The sequence below is a fragment of the Nicotiana sylvestris genome, chromosome 7 (assembly GCF_000393655.2).
Source record: "Nicotiana sylvestris chromosome 7, ASM39365v2, whole genome shotgun sequence".
Taxonomy (NCBI): Eukaryota; Viridiplantae; Streptophyta; class Magnoliopsida; order Solanales; family Solanaceae; genus Nicotiana; species Nicotiana sylvestris.
Window position 1 is genome coordinate 65,996,873 of NC_091063.1, and position 20,075 is coordinate 66,016,947.

Consider the following 20,075-nt stretch of genomic DNA (forward strand, 5'->3'; position numbering starts at 1 on the left):
ACGTATAAAAAGTTTGATTACCACTTTTATCAGATGGTATACTTTGTCTTTTCAATGATTTGAGAATTTACTAATTCCATCGTCTAATTTGTTGTCAAATTAGCAATAAATATCATTCCATTAGTAATTTTCTTGACCATGTGTTAATATCTTTTGGTAACTTACTATCTCAGGTGATGATTCTGAAGATATGAACACAATGTTGAAATTATGGGTTGTGGCTTGTACTATCAAGTTGTATAGTTAGAAGAGAAACGAAAAGGAAATGTCAAAGCTAGAAAATAACGAGGGATAAGAGGTCATTTTCTTTTTATATCTTTCTATAGAGCAAACACTAACACATTTATATTTTGTCTGACAATGAATTGGGAGTGCGATGGCCAAAGAGCCAACATACTTCTTTGCCGTGAGAGTTTACACATACACTTTCCACCAAGTCCATCAACCCTTCTTAGGGAGAAGTTTTAGGCAAGGTATGGTTGGAGAGTGTTATTAAGGTACTAAAACCTTATATTGTTTTAAAATTGGATTTTTTTTCCTTTAAATTTTATTTTATTCCTCAATCACACGTTTTGCTAATGTTTATAATTGTTTTTAAAAAAAAATGAACCTATTGATACGAAATACACGTGCAACGCAAGTGACCAGAACTAGTCTAAGAATAAGAGAAAGCGGACGTAATACTAAGACTATAAAAAGGAAAACTTATGGCAGTTACCTACTAACCCTCTACCCTAATTCTCGATATTCACACCCTCCTATCAAGCATCATGTCCTCGGTAAGTTGTAATTGCGCCATGTCCTTCATAATCACCTCTCTCCACTACTTTTTCGGCTTGTCTCTACCTCTCCTTTGACCCACCATGGTCAACCTCTCACATCTCCCTACTGGTGCATCAGTGCATCTCCTTTTCACATGCCCGTACCATCTTAGTCACACTTCCCGCATCTTGTCCACTATTAAGGTCACTCCAACCTTATTTCGAATATCTTCATTCCTAATCTTATCTCTTCTGGTATGCCTACACATCCATCTCAGCATTCTCATTTGCGCTACTTTCATCTTCTGGACATGAAAATTCTTGACTGACGAACACTCCGCCTCATACAATATAATTGATCTAACCACCACTATGCAAAACTTACCATTAAAACTCGATGGTATATTCTTATCACTTAAGACCCCAGACCCGAGCCTGCATTTTGTCTATCCCGTTTCAATATGATGTGTGACATCTTTGTCAATCTCCCGTTACTTTGGATTGTAGACTCCAGATACTTGAAACTTCCTCTCCTAGGAGTGACTTGTGTTGAAGCTTCACTTTCACGTCAGCCTCATGGATTGCACTTCAAGTATTCTGTTTGTCTTGTTCAACCTGAAATCTTTAGTCTAAAGTCTGCCTCCAAACCTCTAACATATTGTTAACACCATCACGCGCCACTCGTCAATCAGTACTATGTGTCTGCAAAAAATACTATAAAATATTTAAAATTACAAATTTCATAATTTTAAAGTCTTTTTAGACTCACGGAACGGAGTGAGTAACTATTTTATACACGGGAATCTGCTACGCAAAAGACAGAGCTATCAAAGAGATGGCTGACCGTTACTTCCCAAACACCATGCTTGTCTTCGTCGATGAAACTACAGTCCAACAATCATTTCCCGAAGGAGCAAAAGATCCACTGTCGAAGCTTCTTCATTTGCCCTATAGAACCGTTTGTCAGAAGCTCAAAAGTGCTGCTCAGGACCTCAAAGAAACGGTACGAAGTAATTCCTCCCTTTCAGTTTATGCGAATTTATTTGACTTGACATGAATTTTAAGGAAAAAATAAAAGAATTTTGAAACTTGTGTAGTTTTAAACTTAGAAAGGATCATTTTTTTTTAAATCAACTAAAAAGCAAAAAGTTCACATGAATTGCAACGCCGGGAGTGTTATTTTCGACCCAAGTATCGAGTGCCTACAAGATGTTTGTGTAAATTCCTTTTGTTTATTAATTTTGTTGTGGTATGTTTCAGATTGTGAAGGAAACATGGGTATGTAAAGGGGGACGTGTGAGTGACTATACACTTTATACCGGAGCTTTGGGAACTGCTTTTTTGCTATTTAAAGCTTACCAAGTTACTCGTGACAACAATGATCTTGCTCTCTGTTCTCATATTATCAAGGCTTGCGACTCTGCTTCCCATGGTTCTGGGTAACCCCTCTTCCCCCATCTCTCTCCCCGCGCAATTTGCAGGGGGAAACAAAAAAATTTTGAGCTTAAATTTCTTTTGTCTTGTCTAAAGAAAAATGAGAACATATCTTGTGGTTTTAATTAGCCTGCCTGAAAAATCATCTTTATTGTAAATAACTCATTTAAATGATATCTAGTACTCTCACAATAAGTCAATTGATAGACAAGTAGACATATTGAGGTTTAAATAGTTAGTGTATGACTGGAAATCTTCTAAATGATCATCAAGCCGCATACATAAAGTTCTTACGCGGATTGGCCAAAATAGGAAGGAAATTAAAGGCGAAGAAGCTGAATAGAGGAGGAGGAAATGGATATGTGTAGAAGGTCCATTATCTGTTTGTTTATTCTGTTCTTTCTCCTAAAATCCTTACTTTTAATTTTAAGTTAAAATTCCTACTATTTTTTAGTGAGTCTAAATATCTTGTCTCAATTATTGCCGTCTATAGTTATGTAATAAATGGTTAATATTGTATGGGATAGGGAAGACCATCAAGTACATTAGTGTCTAACAATTGGTAGGATCTCTTGTAGATTAATTGGGATTGGAGGGTAGAGCTTTTGGTGTCACAAGTTTTACAGCGCAAATTTGTTTGTGAGTCACTAGTCCTCCTATTTAATGATTAAAAAGGATCTAGCATCTCTCTTTGTGCATTTAATTTTTTTGGTTATGATTTGGCCTACTTGTTGGTGTTCTGCGTTTTCTCTTTCCTCTTTGGTCGTTCTGATATTTGGGTAAAAAGAAATCTTAAGTCAGCACTAGTCAAATGTTTCAACCAAACATTAACAGAAGTCTCTGTTTCATGATCTCCAACATAGCAAGTTTTTAAGGAATACACGAGGATAAGTTGAACTCTAATTTGTGAAGCTGCAGGCGTGTGACCTTCATATGTGGACAGGCTGGTGTTTATGCTCTTGGTGCAGTTGTTGCCAAACACAGTGGAGATGAACAATTGTGCGACCACTATCTAACAAAATTCAAAGAGGTGGATATATACTCCTGCCTTAGCTACGCTGGTCCTCAGTTTCCATCATTATGTCCTTTTCATTGTTCCACATAGTGGTTTTTCTGTGATGTATATTGTCTCCTCATTATCTACCTATAAATGCAGATTGAGCTTCCTAAAGATCTTCCAAATGAGTTGTTGTATGGGAGAGCTGGTTTCTTGTGGGCATGTTCATTCTTGAACAAGAATATTGGTAGAGATACAATATCTCCAACCCAAATTGTAAGAAGTTTCACAAATTTAATCACCTTTTGCGTCTTATACCTCATTATAATGGTCTCTTAATTTGGTTGCAAATTTTTATGCAGCAAGCAGTTGTTGTTGAGGTAATAAAATCCGGACGAAAAATGGGGAAAGGAAGATGTCCTCTAATGTATGAATGGCATGAAAAAAAATACTGGGGTGCTGCTCATGGGCTGGCTGGGATAATGCATGTACTTATGGACATGGAACTGAAAGCAGACGAGGCCGAGGATGTGAAGGCCACACTGCGTTACATGATCCGAAATCGTTTTCCCAGTGGAAATTACCCCTCAAGTGATGGAAGTGAATCTGACCGACTTGTGCATTGGTGCCATGGTGCTCCAGGTGTTGCCCTTACTCTAATCAAAGCAGCTGAGGTATGGAATACTACTAATTGGTGATACTTTTTCTAGTAATTGCAGTAACAGAGTACTCTTGATGGTAATTTAATGGTCCTATTAACTCCTTTTTAACACATGAGAGGAAATCCCACCGTGAGCCTGGAGTGATTTTCTGATATTTGAGGTTGCACATATTAGGCCTCATTTGTTTGCACTTAATGGAGGTTTGAAATCTTAATCATTCAGATCTCAGACATTAAATGCGTTTGTTTTTAAAGTCTGAATCTTAATTATTCATCAAATCTTAATCATTGAGTGTATGAATAAGTCTGTATGATTAAGATCTATAACAGAGACTTAATTTCATTAAGATGCTATCATCCATATTCATTATTAATTGTCGTCAGCGCCTATCATTATCAATTACCACCATGCCACCATCACCACCATACTCAACTACCACTATCATCCTCAATCATAGCCGCCAGCATAATCGACTACCACCACCCACCATCCGTACCACCACTATCATTCTCATCCACAAACAACACTCATCCACCTCAACTACCACAATTAACTACCCCATCACCATCAACAATCATAACCAGCACTACACACTATTATTAACTACCACCACCCACCACCACCTTCCTCAATTACAACTACCACCGCCACCCACCATTATTAACTATCACCACTCACCACCGCCATCCTCAATCATAATCGCCACCACTACTAATCACCACTAGCTACTATCCTGAACCACAACCATCAACCAAACTTACCACCAACCACCGCCTCTAGTCGGCATTCACAAGCAGCACCATTAGCCATCACCACCAACAATTACCATATTTTTAAAAAAATTATATATTTTATTGATAGAATATTAGATTAATTAGTATTTCATTTGATTTTATGTTTATTAATTTTCAAGTAAAGATAAATTTTATACATTCAGATGTTAAAAATCAAACAGTCTTAATCATTTAGTATTCAGATCTTAATACACATCTTAATATTCAGATGTGTATTCAGATTCAGATGTCTTAATCTTAATAAATATCTTGATGTTCAGATGTGTATTCAGATTCAGACGTCTTAATCTTAATAAATATCTTGATATTCAGATGTGTATTCAGATTCAGACGTCTTAATCTTTAAAAAAAAAAAAAATGAGGGGCTTTTGATTGTTATGACAAGCCTATATCACAATATTCTCCTTTTCATTAAAAAGTTAACAGGAAGATCCAATTATATTATGCTGTAGCTGAAAGTTGGACTTTGCTTAGGATAGTGCAAGTCACTGTCTCATCCTTGTGCTTGTTTCACTTTGATCCTTCAATTCCCTTCACCAAACTATCTGAATAATCTGCTCATCTGTTATAATGTTTCAGGTTTTCAGTAGTGACGAGTTTCTGCAGGCAGCTGCAGAAGCGGCTGAGGTGGTTTGGAATCGGGGCCTACTAAAACGGGTTGGAATTTGTCATGGTGTTAGTGGGAATTCCTATGTATTTCTTTCACTATATCGTTTGACAGGTAAAGTGGAGTACCTGTACAAGGCGAGGGCATTTGCATGCTTTCTGCATGCTAGAGCTCAAACACTTATATCAGAGGGAGTTATGCATGGAGGTGATCGCCCGTACTCACTGTTTGAAGGAATTGGAGGAATGGCTTATCTCTTTCTCGACATGATAGAACCAATGGAAACGAGGTTCCCTGCATATGAACTCTAGTTTTGTACATACAGAACATGCTGTAGAATCAGCCATGTAAATATTTTACCTAATGTGGATGTATTAGCTTTGTGTTTGTACTGGAAATGATGGGGGTTCTGTTTGGAAGGGCGGGCACATGAATAAATTAAAGTTGGCTTTCTGCACCTCTAATCTAGGTAGCTTCCCTAACCTATTTATTTCCTCAAGTAAATATTAAATACACTAGTTTTGTCCCAAATATGAACTTGTCATGGGCAAAGTAGTAATGCTATATCCTATAAATTTCCCTCTTCCAAGTATTTGCAAAGGCCTATTGTGGATGTATATCATTTGACTACTTAATTAACTCTTTAATTTTTCAATCATTTTTATCTAGCGATTTTACTATCGTCTTCTTGGCTTTTCTTTTCCTCTTTTGTTTTTATTTATCCTTTCAACATTATTAGCTTCAGTAATTTATTCTTTACTCTTAATTAGTCACACCTATGAAGTAAAAATAGAAATACGTTGCAGTAGAAATCTTCATTTTAATTCAGAGACCTCGTAAAATCGGTGGATACAAAAAGTTTAGTCCACTCCAAAGGTATTCCTTTAATGTGACATTAGGATTGTGCACAGTTCAATAGAGTGTCACAAATTGTATCTTCTCAAATTTGAATAGTACCATTTTAATTCACGTACTTTGTTTTCTTGATAGTTTGATCAGGCTTACCCCCAACAATTTTTTTATCTTATGATGAAAAATTGCTCCACGGTAGTGGCAAATACAGTTGGATCAGACTTACCGCAACATGTTTTATCCTTCTCTTTCTGCATGGTTAAAAGTTGTCCAGGGAAGTGCCAAGTCATATATATGCAATGTTTTAGTAAGTAGAAATGCAAGTACCGATACGTTTCTTTGTTACTTGTTGTACTTATCCTAGTAGCTTCTACGAGCATCCCAGAAAAATAGTGATCTCATCCTCCACATAGTTCTAAAGATTTTTCTGTTCAACTAGTTTACGCAACATTTCTTTAGTGTCACCGAACAGAAACAATAGTAGACATAAAAAACACAAAGCAGAAAGATGGGAGAGCGTTACTACCCTAACGAAATGCCTGAAAATTCAATTCAAGAAATGGCTCCTCCTGAAAATGCAAAAGACTCACTCTCCAACCTTCTTTCTCTTCCTTATGACACTATTTCCAAAAGACTCAAAGAAGATTCTCTTAACCTCAAAGATGAAGTATTTATATTTATTTTTTCTTCTTGTATTTATTATGGGGTTTTTCCAACTGAATTATTTAATTTTTATGTGTTAATTTGCGTCCTATATATAGGTTGTGAGGGAGACATGGGCAGCTGAAGGAAGACGTGTATATGATTACACACTCTACACTGGTACACTAGGGACTGCCTATCTACTATTTAAATCATACCAAGTTACAGGGAACAAGGATGATCTATCTCTTTGCTCTGAAATAATTCAGGCTTGTGAGGTATATTCCGAAGCAAGTTAGATGTCGATTATATAATTTCTCACTAGCTATTTATGTCACTTTATGTTAAGTTATTTCAGTACAATATATTAAAATTAAAAATAAAATAGAACTATGACAAACGGAGAAAAAGCTTCTCTAAAAATTATTTAGAATTTTTTATTTTTCTTGCTGACATATAAATTTCGGACGACTAAGAGACTCATAGCCTCTTTGGCCAAGATTATTTTTGGCCAAAAGTGCTTTTTTTTTTTTGTCAAAGTACTTTTGGCCTCAATTTGAGGTGTTTGGCCAAGCTTCTGGAAGGAAAAAAAAGTGCTTTTGAGGAAAAGCAGAAGCAGTATTGGAGAAGCAGAAAAAAGTAGCTTCTCTCCGAAAGCACTTTTGAGAAAAATACACTTAGAAGTAGTTTTTTAAAGCTTGGCCAAACACTAATTGCTGCTCAAAAGTGTTTTTCAAACTAATTAGCCAAACACAAACTGCTTCTCACCGAAAGTACTTTTGAGAAAAGCACTTTTGAAAAAAGACACTTCTCAAAATAAGCTTATTTTTGCAGCTTGGCCAAACGGGATATAAGACGACTAAGAGCCCGTTTGGACATAAGAAATTTTTTCCTTTTTTCTAATTTTTTTTAATTTTTTTTCGAAATCAGCGTTTGTTCTTAAAATTTCAAATATGCATTTTGGAAATTTTCGAAAATTTGAAAAACTCCAAAAGCCTGTGTTTTAAAATTTTCACTCACAAAACTTCAAAAACAACCCAAAATTATATTCATGTCCAAACACTTGAAAAAAAAACTTTCTTCCTTTTTGGGAATTTTACAATTCTTATGTCCAAACGGCCACTAAGATTACAAGGTAACATGACTGAAACTAAAATGTAATTCCAATGTCACATATTTAGATTTTTCTCTTTTATTATGCCCTAGTTTTCTTTAAGTTGCCCCAACTAAAAGGAAAAAAGAAATTACCCTTCTCTAAACAAGCCCTTATTTCATTTACTTAAGCTAGCTTGCATTTTGTGCTTTCTTATTTTGTTAAAATTGGAACTTGAGTCGCAATTTATTTTTCAAGTTCTTACTGCTTAATTCATAATACGTTAGCAAGAAACTGAATTATCTTTGGATCACACAAACATTATTCAAAACTAATAATAGTATGTCTTTTGTCATGATTATATTAATTTGTTTAGAATTTTGGAGAGAAAAAAGAAGTTAGAATTGTTATTGGTGTACGCAGAGCACCTACATTTGTAACGGGTCACGCTGGTGCTGTTGCTGCAAATCTTAGTGGTGATGATCACTTACATGCTGATTTTGTCACCAAATTCAAGGAGGTATTCCAGTCTCTCCTCCTCCTTGCTCCTTTCAAGTTTGATAATGAGATTCAGTTACGATTTAAATTCGATATTTTTGTCATGGTACTGGGAAATGGTGTCTTACATCTCTGCAAAGCGTAAGATCAGAGTATCATACAGTATTAAAAACAATTCTTAATTGTTGGTACCAAAAATAGAGCAACTGATTCGGTATAAGTGGGCTACAGTAAGGGCTCGGTGTTATTATGTTAATAGAAAATGGGTCCGCAGTATGTTAACGAATTGGTCCATTATAGAAACAAGACAGTCTTGCATAAGTTGAGAATTGAGAATGGAATAAAAACTAGTCCCCGAAAAGAGATGCAATTATATTGAAAATACAATTATCTCACTTGCAAACATATTTGGACGGAATTAGATATATGACAAGGGTACCCAATATTGTGGGTTTAATAATGTATAGTAATATTGTTTGTTGACATTTTAGTGCTCTTTCACATATATCTATTCTCGGAGTAAAAAAATAGTACTCTGCTCGTCTTTTTTCCTAACTAATTTGCCATTTTGATTGTTTCCAGATTAAACTTCCAATAGAGCTTCCAAATGACTTGTTCTATGGGAGAGCAGGGTACTTATGGGCATGTTCTTTCTTAAATAAACATCTTGGTAAAGGCACCATATCCCTCTCCCATATGGTAAGAAAGAATTTAATGAACTCCTCCATACCTTAATTAACAATAGTGCATGCCTAAACTTGGTCTGCTAAATTTTTGTTCACAGAGAGCAGTTGTGAATGAACTCATCAAGTCAGGTAGAAGACTGTCCAAGTTAGAAAATCTGAAATCGCCCTTAATGTACGAGTCGAACGGGAAAAGGTACTGGGGAACTGCTCATGGTTTAGCTGGAGTTATGCACGTTCTACTGGACATGGAACTCAAACCAGATGAGATTGAAGACGTGAAAGGTACACTGCGTTACATGATAAAGAATCGGTTCGAAAGTGGAAATTATCGTACAAGTGAAGGAGATGAATCAGATGCTCTTGTCCATTGGTGTCATGGTGCTCCTGGTGTTGCTCTTACCCTTGCAAAAGCAGCTAAGGTAAGTGTATTAGGAAAAAAAAAACAAGTTTTGCCACATAGCTGCAATTATTAACATGGTCCTGTCTTATTTCAGTATGTAAAGAACTAAATACACGAAGAAGTCAAAGGGAATAAATATATAGTAGCATATATACATAAAAAGATAACGTTACCTATCTTTATCTTTTGAGTTAGAAATATGACTTTTTTGCAATTTGTATTTTCTGAATCATTTACTCTAACGTGGCAAAGGATAGTTTGTGACTTTATTATAATAACAGGTTAAATTTAGCTAAAAAAATAACTTTGCCATGTTTATTGTTATATAGTTTAGTGAGCATGACTGAAATGTTATAGTGGGTACAGTTGAGTCTTCAACAACAATATTGTTTTCAGGTTTTTGGTGGTGAGGAGTTTGAGAAAGCAGCTATAGAAGCAGGGGAAGTAGTGTGGAGGCGAGGTTTACTTAAACGAATTGGGTTGTGTCATGGAATAAGTGGCAATGCCTATGTCTTTCTTTCACCATACAGGCTAACAGGTAAAGAGGAGTACTTGTACAAGGCAAAAGCATTTGCTTGCTTTCTCCATGACAGAGCTCATACGTTTATCATCCCTTCTCCTTGTATGAAGGCATTGGAGGAATGGCTTATCTATTTCTGGATCTTGTTGAACCATCCGAGTCTAAGTTCCCTGGCTATCAACTTTAGGACTTCCAACGAACAAGATATGACTCTGTATGTGTGGATGTTTTTTGTGTTTCTGCTAGTGTGTTAGAACGAAACAAAACTGGTGTAAAATATAATATAGTATATATTTTTCTTTCTGGAATATAATATATATTCCAATTTGCTGTACTACCAAGTTTTATGCCTTGGATTTAACTCTTTTCTGGAGTTGAAAAGTATCGTAATGATTATGAATCGTGAATCCTGGCCTAGATGGATTAGGCTAAATCATCGAACATATATATACTGAATCGTTCTTTTAATTTAACGATTCAAATTTGCTGGTGCTGTAAACTGTCTTGTTTAATGAAAGTGCGAAAGAGAACTAAATGAATCGTCCAGAACACCTGGAATTTCGATTCAAGTTCTTGGTCCACTTTTTCATGTTTGCGTGGGCCTTGAGGTGTGTTTCAAGTTTTAAGCCAAGCTAACGAGTCCTCAGTTTTACAGCGGCGTTTGTAAAACATTCGAATCGTACTTTGGGATTTTTGTGAAAGGAACAGTCCTGAATTTCTTGATGGATTGAAGTGATGCTTAGGGGTGTTAAGCGATATTTAAAAACCAATCGTACCATATTTTTCGGTTTCTTTTAATAAAATCGTAAGTTTTATATAAATTTATAACCATACAGATAATTAAGGTAAAATTTTAATTTTATAATAATAAACTGAAAAAATATCGAACCGTACCTAATAAATTTATATATGAAAAATATATTTGTATATTAAGTTAAAAAATAATAAAGTATTAAATTTTTCCTTGGGTCTTGGAATTATGAAAACTGTTATAAGTTAACAAGTAATTAAAACTCAAAATCCTAATTCCCAAACGTATTATGCTGCTCCTATTGAAACTAAATTATTTTCAGCATATTCACTAGCAAAACATAAGGTATTCTAGCGATTATAAGTAACAAACTATAATGTATTGAATATGTTTCCTTTCTTATGATTTAAATTATTTTTTTGAATATTTAATCTTCCATCGACTTTATTCTTGAGTCTTGCTTGATTAATATCTTTTCACTCGTCTTTGCTCAGTTTCTTTTACGCTGCTGTAAAATAGTTGATAGATCTAACTCTAGTCATCTTTCATGTTTTCCTAATTCATCACCCTTTGAATAGTAAAATGTCTAGAGAGTTTTGTTAAGTCCTATAAAAGTATGTATGTTATTGCATTTTACTTTTACTTGACTTTAAAAAAATATCGAAAATTAACCAAACAGTACCGATACCGAAGAAAAATCGACATGATTGAGACGGTTTCGAAAAGTCTAATTTTGGTTATACATAACAAATAATTGAAAAAGTATATATTTTATAAAATAACCGGTCAAATCGAACCATTGACACCCTTAGTGACGCTGTTGAAGTAGAATGATGAAAATATTATTGATTTAACGCGTAAATGATAAGGCTAGTAAGATTATTCTGCCATGAGCTGATTTTAAGTGAGGAGGGATGATCTATGAATTTTGAAGAAATTACATGTGAGGTAAACATATCTTTGCCTTCGTTCCGATTCTGTATCAACGACAGCAAGGCAAACACCCTTTTCATACGTACGATAACACTACAAAAAGACAGAAAAGAGACGGAAAAAGGAGAGTGCAAGGCAAAATCTTACTGTCGAAGAAATGATTCATACAGACAAAATAGCATACATATTTCTCTATATTTACTAACGTATTGACAAGAAATGCTGACAACGGTATTCCATTCACTTCGAGCTCGACTGACTTTATGTATACACAGCCAGCTTGAAGTTGAATGAATTCTCAAAGAATTTCGTTTCAATTCAATAAACTTTCACAATTCTCAACTCTACAATTGCCGTTTACAGAAAAACCATCGGTTTCTAACCAAGGTGTATCTTTTTTTCTTCTTTTTTTGTTTTCTCTATTATCCCATATTCAGATAATCTATCCCCCCCCCCCCCCAATTTTGTCCCCTTCACAATGCCTAGTCAGGCAGAGTCCTATTTTAGTCCCAGATCCACTGGCACGAGCACAAGAAACAAAGAAAAATCACTAACATTACAAATCTCACCAATATCTGTACAAACTTCGCAAACTTGGCTATAGCAGCGTGGAATCATGATCAACTCTCTGAGACTTCCTTTTTGGCCCTCTAAATCCGCACTGGTAGTCCAAAATTTTGGAAAGTCCTGATTTCCCCTCTTCGGCCAGCGGTAACAATGACCAAACCCCAGGCAGACTTGGTGTGATTTGAACCGTTGGAGAAGTCAACACTGGCGTCTATGCTGACACGAGGACTACGATTTTTAGTAGCTAACAGGAGTTTTTCCTCGGGCCATGTCGCTGAAAATCTATCAAAAAAGTAGCTGTTCATGGCACCACTTAAAGTTCCATGAAGAGGACTGTTACTGCAGCCAGATGTCAGCGGTGAGCACTCGTTGCCATTCTCTTCAATTGGTGTAGGTGGATGGTTGGCAGTGGAAACCTCATCAAGACGATCAGCATGCCCATTCTGTTCCCCAGAAGAGGAATAAGGGAATCTCAAATTATCAGACATGCCAGGCCAAGGAATGGCCATTGAAACATCTTGACAATGGAAATGTTCATACGACTGTGTAATAGTAACGCCTTTGTTCCTGCTTGGCCGAGAATCACCTTCATGTTTCCAGATATAGACATGTGAGTCCTCGCTGGCACAGACCACATATCTACCATCAGCAGTCACAGAAGCTGAGATTTGGCTGTTTGTGTTGCGAAAACCTGTCATAGTTGATGCTAACTCAATACTAGGATAGCAGAAAAAATTGAAACTGAAAAAGTGAAAATTTGTGCAGGATGACGAACATCTCACAATTCCGTTATATCTAAAAGACCATGGATATGGTTCCTGAATATTTATTAACTCAGTTTAACGAAACATCAGAGTGCAACACACAATAATGGCTCAAGGCGCTATGGCACTAAGTTTTGGCCAAACGCAATGAAACCAGCAGAATGCACCACAAGGGACACAAGAAAAAGATCACTGAATCTCAAAGATTTGTTCTCCAACTAGAAGGAACTCCTTCCTTTTCTTTTCATATTTTTGATAAAGTATTGTTTAAGGAAAATCTAAGCAGATCTTTAGATTTGACTTCAAACATCTTCACATCCAATAGGTAAATTTCAACATAAGTAGAGGTAATTAACTACCTATCCAACAAAAACAGTAGCAGGCAGGTTATGCGAGAAAAACAAAGGTCCACCAAGTGAAGTGAGAGAGTAGGTCATGTCCTACTCAATGCAGAATATCCTAACCATTTCCTCATTATTTGTTGCTTGTGTTTATTACTAAATGCTCCAACTGATGCGATCAGAAGAAACCCAGGATACTTAAATAGTAGGTCCCAAGCAATTTTAAAAACCAACTTATCTTTTTGATAAGTTCTAAAGGAAAAATAATCTTTTCTACACAATTTCATATTTGACACAATTCGTACTCACAGTATCTACAAGATCACAACCAAGTTCAATATTTCAAACAGGTAAAGTACAATAAAATGACAACTTTCTTTTTCACTTCAAAGCATGGCTGACAAAAAGCATGAGGCAACAGATTGTAGTAGCATGTCATAACTGTCCTACATATGTTAGTTATTAAATCTTGTATATCTTCCCAATACAATGAATTGAAGTATTTACATCCATTATTAATTTTTACCTTCTACAACATCCATTAATTATTTAGTAAACCATATCTTCAACATAAAGCAAAGAGTGCAAGAGTTTCAATTTCTCATGTTTATTCCCATAACTTTATTTAATAACTCGCTATCTTTTCAGAAAAGCTATGGACTAGGATAAACATGAGAAATTGAAACTGTTGCACTCTCATTTAGTGTTCTTTCTCGCATTCTACACCATGCTTTTCACTCTGGTTTTATATCACGCCCCTTAGAATGCGGCCCTTCCAGCGACCCTGCGTGAACGCGGGACGCTCTGTGCACCGGGCTGCTTTTTTATATGCGATTTCACATTATAAACCATCACAGCAAATCAGAGACACACAAATATGGATAAGTTTGTTTTAACTGTTTTCTATTCTTTGCCACCTAGGTGTGCATCAGAGAAACGTGCAGGCACTTTGTGTGTGTGTGGGGGGGGGGGGTCCCAATAGCCTCTACAAACCATTATAAGTTGTGCAATCACAATTGTGTATGATGATAAAGAACTGATTTTCCGGCTTTAGACTGTCATATACAATTGGTCAAGTGGGACTAACTATAAACTTCAATCGGCAACAGACCAGATTTATAAAGTAATTATAGCAGTTTAAATGTACCTTTAAACTTGTGAACAAGATCAGCACCATCAACCACCCGAACTCTCGAGTCTGCAGATGTTACAAGCACTTCTGATGTACTCCCAGGCACAAACTGTTCATTAAAAACTATCAGCAACTAAAGAATATGCGAAGGTCATAAAGCAAACTCATCCAGACAAAAGCAACTATTCCATCTGTTGTGTATGTTAGTCCTACTTGCTATTTGGAGTTAGCCAGAAAAAGGCCATTTCCCTACAATCCAAAGAGTAGCATAGGTAGTTCAAATCTCCGAAGGTTCAACTTTAGCTTCATTTTGGCCAGAGTTGTATTTTACCTTAAAGTACCTTTAAGAAGTTAAAGTAGCACATCTTAATTGGGAAGAAGGGACTAGTGGATGTACATCTTAGAGTGACAGCTTTCAATCTCTTCAACCAATAAAGACCAAGGAGCCTATGGGCACTACCTTGGTCCTGCCCTAATTCACTACTTTTGGCTTTTGACTATCACGCACAAAAACTTATCTTTTTTTCATCTATCTAGAAAGAACCTTTAAAAAATTATGCTGCTTGAATTTAAAGAATCTACATTGAGGTTATTTGAAAGATGTGCGTCTATACACACATTAACATGAGAAGGGAATAGCACACTTTTGAGTTTTGGAACAACAATATGTGGAGAATAAGAAGGCACTAAAGATCAAGTGAGGCAAAAACCAGTGCACCTAACAGCAATAAATTAAGAATTACCTGGAAACCAGTAATTTTCTTCTGGTGAGCTTTCTTCTTCTTATTCTGCAGATTGATTTGAGTTTTTTGCTGCAATTTATTATCTGGAAACAGAGAGGTCGAAAATGTCAGCATGCAGAGTGCTTAATTTTTCTCTAAAGGAGGATGATAAAAGAGGGGGAACAAGGAAACAAGGGGGACAACATGTCAAACCTGATGTGTTGTAAAGACGACAACTCCCCTTGTATGAACCAACAAATGCACCCTTCAAACAATAATAAAACAGTTAGCAAATAAAATTGGAAGGATGCAAATTGTAGTAGTTTTTTGCCATCTTCCAGTTGGTTCAACGTAACACCATGGCAAGCTATATGTTTAACAGTCTCACCTGACCATCTGGTGTATAGCAAGCAGCAGTGACCATCTCATGCAGATCATTCCAATCAACAACTTGCCTCTCAGGAATGCTCCATATGCGAACCTTAGCATCTAGTGATCCACTGATAAAGTATCTATCATCAACGGGGTTAAACTGGATGCAGGTTACTGTGCCAAAGAAAGCAAATCAAGAGCACACTGCAATCAGTCAATTAGTGAAAAAGTTCCAGCCTATATAATATCTATTCAAGGTAATTTCTCGATCATTTTTGTTCTTTATGATATTCTTAACAAACACTGCTATGCAAATTCATTACACGAAAATACTTCTCCCAGGGGAGCGGAAGGGTGAAAATAAGAGTTCGAGCGAATACACATACCATAATCACTATGTGAGAAGATCTTCAAACAAGACTTGCTAGACAAATGCCAAAGCCGCACTGTTTTGTCCATTGACGATGAAAGCAAATGCTGTGGAAGGATTAGAATGTATCAGATACCATAATTAGCTCATTAACCCAAGGAACACAATGGCATTTGGCTCCAACAACACAAAGTTTAACAAGCAACAACATATGTTCCAAGTGTTCCTAGTTATCACTTACCAGAAACTACAAATATCAGGAGTCATTAAATAAAACCATTAAATTATGCTACTTTAAAGAATCATCCAGCATCTATAACCCTAAAACTGCGATCTAGATAATACTCTCAGAACCAAGGAAGAAAATGGTGCAAAGTTAGTGATTATGCTGTCTCGTTCTAAATCTGCCAGATTTCCCTATACAAAGTACATTAAAAGGTGCAACCTAATTTATGTAATAAAAAGAAAAGCACAACCCACAACTGAATGCTTTTGTTTGTTGTTGTTTTTTTCTTTCTGATAAGGAGCCAGATCAACCTTTTGTTCATTAGACCACAACCATTTATTCTAATTACAAGATATTCACTTGTGTCATAAACAAGGAAGAAACAATTGACAAAGTGCTAACTGGAGTCAACTAGGGAAAGCTCAAAGCTTAACACAAGATACTGAATGATGGGATAGAATCGAGCACTGTCACTCTCTTGGCATTAACCTTTTACCCATGGGTGAGACAAAGTAACTATGATAAAAGAGGAGTACTTGTTTTCCTTCCAACTGAATGTGTCGGTTAAGAAGCATAACTTATACTCCCTCCGTTTCAATTTATGTGAACTCATTTGACTGGGCACGGAGTTTAAGAAAAGAGAGAAGACTTTTGAACTTGTGGTGTAAAATGAGGCACATATATTTTGTGTGGCTATAAATCATTGCATAAAAGTAAATTGTTTCCAAATAACGAAAGGGGTCATTCTTTTTGGCACGGACCAAAAAGGAAATAGGTTCACATAAATTGAAACGGAGGGAGTACTTGTTAAAAAGCTCAGATACCTCCAGATAAATAGAGTGACATATAGTGTCACGCCTGTCCACCATCTATACCTTATAGAAAGATTAAATGACTATTCATTTCGTCATTTTGTGCACTCACACATAAAGCAACTCCATGATATCATACTGTCAGAACACCTAAGGAACCAATCCTCGTATACCTTCAGCAAATCTTTCACGGTAAAGTGAGGATTGTTGCATACCACTAGGTCCACAATGACAGAAATCTACTATTCAGCAGACCACTCAATCCCTGAATTAGTTATCCGTCAACTTCAACCAGTGGCAAATGGAATTGCAAGTCTTAATCAATTGTACTTGTCATCAGGGAACGAGAAGGCAAGTGGAAGATGTTGATTGATAAATATAAACACTGACTATCTGACATCTGACGAAAGAATCATCTTTGTTGTGTCTGAATAGAAACAATCAACTTCCACTTCTCATCTATTACAAGCCATGTACTCCTACTGACTTGCTGTTAAAATATGTTGTTATTTGATGGGTAGTAAAATATCCACAGAGATTTGACAAGGTACAGATAACTTTGCATTGGCATATTCATATTAGTGAATTGTTTAGCATCAACGAATGTAAAGAAGGCTTAATTCTTTTGTAGGGAAGTCAAGGGTCCAGAATGTGCCCAAGAATAAAAATAAAGAGTGTCAACTAACCTGAGACTTGGACCATGAGAGGTCAAGAACATCATCCAAATGCCCCTGAAATGAAGAGATAGGCTTTTCTGAAAGCGCAAAAACAGTCTCCGGTACCAAAACATGGTCAAAGCTCCCTGATTTTCGACTTATAGACAATCTTCCTCTTCTTTTCTTCTCCAGGTGGCCATCATTTGGTGACAATGTAGTTGGCTCAGGAGACCCATTCACCAAAAGCAAGAGATTTAAATTCCCGTCTTCCGGCTTATCCAGCAATAGGTCACCCTTCCTCTCTGATTCAGTTACCTGCCAGACATGTATTATACAGTCCTCACCAGCACTGGCGAGATACTTCCCGTCCAAACTAAATTTGATGGTCCAAATAGATCCATTATGTGCCAGAATCTCTTGGCTTTTATACAGTGCAGTAAGTTCTTTGCAGGACTTGCCATACTGCCGAGCCCGTACTCTTTCAGGCCCATGAAAAGAAGCATCCTGACTATCATCTGTTGCCGAGCTAGACCTTCTGCCACCCTTCTCAGACGCCGTATCCCTCTCATCACTGCTCCGCCGCTCCTTGTGACCTGTCATAGCACCAGCCACATTTCTGATACTCTTCAACCAACTTCCCCTCTTCTTCGACTTCGGTCCACCAGTCTCACCATCCTCATTCGTATTATTACAATCCAAACTATCCTTATTCCCATCCTCTACATTCTGCCTTCTCATCAGTTCTTGAACAATTGGTGAAGTCCCAACACACATCTCAAATTCTTCCATTGTCAACTGCCTTCCTGTACCTACTTCCTTAACTTTTTTCCACGTCCCGTCTTCCTTAACTTCCTTAACCACAAACTCCTTCCCATTATCAAGATTCTTTATTGTGCACACATTCTGCTCTTCAATTCCAAGATCTCCATTTTTCAATTCCACCAACCCTCCCTCCACCTCACTATTTTCCAACAAATTACAGTTCCCATTATCACTTCTCATCTTTCCTGTGGGTGGCTTCTTCTTCGGAGTTCCATTTCCACCATTACGCAATAGATCCTCACACAGACTTTTACTACGGTTTCTATTATTATTATGTACAGCTATACCGTCAACCCCATTGACCATATTTACTTGTACTGATGATGACAAGGCAGTAGAATTCATGGAAATAATTTCAGTAGTTTTATTAACTGAGTGACAACAAGAAGAAGTAGAACAATTAGAGGAATTCCGATCACTGTCTGATTTTGATCGAACGAACCCACAAGCATTGGTACTCTTAATAATAATACTACTAGTTTTGGAATTATTATTATTAATACTAGTAGTAGAAATACCCTCATCACCGCCGGCAGCAACTAAATGATTAGCTGAAACCGATCTGCCGAAAATCTCCGGTATGTCGCCGGCGGCACCATAGTCGGCAGCTGAAGACTGGGAGAGTGAAGGTCTGTGGCGGAGGAGAGAAGGGTCACGGCTGAGACCCATCTGACTGAGGAGGCGAATACGGCGTTCTTCAACGGAGGAGGGTTCAGAGATCCAAACATCATAATTGTTGGAGACACCCATAGGAAACCGAGGAACAGGGAGTGGGTCCGGAACACCATAATTTAGTGGGGAACCCAAGTTAAAACTAAGATCTTTAATATCGTCTTGTTCGTTGTCAGAAGAAGGAGAGGAAGAGCAAGACGTGTTAGTAGAAGAGAGTAAACGGTCAAGTGAGTCGTGAAAGCTCTGGTCCTCCTCGTTTTCTTCTTCGTCTCTGGTTTTGCTCATCGTTTTGCAGGCATTCCCATCTGGGATATGAAAATGCCCCACAATTAACAGTATTTTTTCTAAGAGTCAATTACACAAACATCTGGTGGGTATTTGAGAAAGAGATCAGACAGCATTGGAATGCGGGGGTTAAACTTTGGGAACTTCAGATCTGATGATTATGGGTCTACAGAGTGTGATAAAGATTGTTGGGGAAAGAGGAAGAAGAATGGAGATGATGTCGTGTTGTAGCTGTGTAATGTTAGGGGGGGAGGACTCGGTGTGCGGGTGTTTTGGGGAAGATGCTTTTCTTATTTAGCGAGTAGAAAACTAATGCCGGAAACAACCGTAACTATTTTTATTTTTATTGGGTTTAGGTGGCGTTATCTGTCTTTGTTTGAGGAACAAATGGAACGTTGATACTGCAGTTATTGGCTTTTTATTTTAGTATATATATGGTGGACTAATTGTTAATCGATTTCTATCCTCTTTCTAGCGTTATTAATCCATATTTACCAAGACAAATGCTTTTTTTTTTCTTTATCAAGAAGAAATACCCCTTATAGTTGAGATTTGAACCTTATATATATAGCCATAAGGGCTTCGTCCAAAAGTTACAGATAAAATATTGAATTTTAGAGGTATATAATATATATTGAATACCCTTTATCGAATTTTTTTTTTATTTCTTTCAAGTTTGAACACCCTAAATTTCGCCACTGAGA

General features: G+C 36.7%; 2 protein-coding genes and 1 pseudogene across 3 annotated transcripts; 2 read left to right on the plus strand and 1 right to left on the minus strand.

The window, feature by feature from the left end:
* Window positions 1-1,524: 1,524 nt before the first annotated feature.
* On the plus strand, window positions 1,525-5,712 carry LOC104218625 (lanC-like protein GCL2). Of its 2 annotated transcripts, none has more exons than XM_009769163.2 (6): window positions 1,525-1,764; window positions 2,022-2,200; window positions 3,108-3,225; window positions 3,352-3,468; window positions 3,555-3,866; window positions 5,228-5,712. In XM_009769163.2, the coding sequence occupies exons 1-6, from the start codon at window positions 1,597-1,599 to the stop codon at window positions 5,564-5,566; spliced, it is 1,233 nt and encodes a 410-aa protein (XP_009767465.1). In that variant the 5' UTR covers window positions 1,525-1,596; the 3' UTR covers window positions 5,567-5,712. The 2 variants fall into 2 exon arrangements, with proteins under 2 accessions (XP_009767465.1, XP_009767466.1); XM_009769164.2 differs by having other exon boundaries at window positions 3,114-3,225.
* A 903-nt stretch (window positions 5,713-6,615) lies between these two features.
* Window positions 6,616-10,138, plus strand: LOC104218616 (lanC-like protein GCR2; annotated as a pseudogene).
* Window positions 10,139-12,154: 2,016 nt separating this feature from the next.
* On the minus strand, window positions 12,155-19,753 carry LOC104218607 (uncharacterized). Its single transcript, XM_009769145.2, has 7 exons — window positions 17,623-19,753; window positions 15,915-16,005; window positions 15,545-15,702; window positions 15,370-15,421; window positions 15,178-15,260; window positions 14,450-14,543; window positions 12,155-12,888 (listed from the first exon to the last, which is right to left on the minus strand). Exons 1-7 carry the CDS (start codon window positions 19,369-19,371, stop codon window positions 12,281-12,283), a joined length of 2,835 nt encoding a protein of 944 aa, XP_009767447.1. The 5' UTR covers window positions 19,372-19,753; the 3' UTR covers window positions 12,155-12,280.
* Between the last annotated feature and the right edge of the window lie 322 nt (window positions 19,754-20,075).